Here is a 782-nt window from a genome sequence, read left to right as displayed (position 1 = left end):
TACCCCCCAGTACCCCCTTCTGGGCCTCCCAGTAGCTCCCAGTAACCCATACAGGACTCCCAGTAACTCCCAGTAAGCCACCAGAGTTTCCAGTAACTCCCAGTAACCCCCCTCGAGCTCCCAGTAACTCCCAGTAACCCCTTCTGGGGCTCCCAGTAACCCCCCCAGAGCTCCCAGTAACCCATACAGGGCTCCCAGTAACTCCCAGTAACCCATACAGGGCTCCCAGTAGCTCCCAGTAACCCCCCTAGGGGCTCCCAGTAACCTCCCCGCACCTCCCAGTAACTCTTTAAGGGCTCCCAGTAACTCCCAGTAAGCCCTTTTAGAACTCCCAGTAACCCATACAAAATTCCCAGTAACCACCAGTAACCCCCCTAGGAGTTCCCAGTAACTCCCAGTAACCCACACAGGGCTCCCAGTAGCTCCCAGTAACCCCTTCCAGCTCCCAGTAACTCCCAGTAACGCCTCCAGAGGCTCCCAGTAGCTCCCAGTAACCCCTCCCAGTGCTCCCAGTGTAAGCCAAGTTCAGGCTCACCGTGGTCGACCAGCCAGGCCATGCAGAGCGAGTTCAGTTTCTCATCGAAAAACTCCACACCCTGGGGAGAAAACCAGTATAAACCAGTATAAACCACTATAAACTACTATAAGCCAGTATAAACCAGTACCAAACCAGTATAAACCAGTAAATTCTCTCCCAATACGGACCAGTTCTCTCCCAGTCACACCAGCATGGCTGGCTTCACTCCCACTCCCTCCCAGTATATCCCAGTCCATCCCAGTTC

The 782-nt window shown here is 54.5% G+C and overlaps 1 protein-coding gene across 1 annotated transcript in view; it reads right to left on the bottom strand.

Annotated features, from left to right (window-relative positions):
- Positions 1–596, bottom strand: part of LOC104537216 (serine/threonine-protein phosphatase 2A 65 kDa regulatory subunit A alpha isoform-like) — a gene marked incomplete at both ends in the record, with an annotated part of 2,516 nt that extends 1,920 nt beyond the window's left edge. The window contains one exon of the mRNA XM_010180032.1: positions 536–596. Coding sequence (XP_010178334.1) covers positions 536–596 — 61 coding nt within the window. The remainder of the gene's footprint in view (positions 1–535) is intronic.
- Between the last annotated feature and the right edge of the window lie 186 nt (positions 597–782).

The sequence above is a fragment of the Mesitornis unicolor genome, unplaced genomic scaffold, assembly GCF_000695765.1.
Source record: "Mesitornis unicolor isolate BGI_N332 unplaced genomic scaffold, ASM69576v1 scaffold19052, whole genome shotgun sequence".
Taxonomy (NCBI): Eukaryota; Metazoa; Chordata; class Aves; order Mesitornithiformes; family Mesitornithidae; genus Mesitornis; species Mesitornis unicolor.
This window is presented reverse-complemented; position numbering and strand designations above follow the sequence as displayed.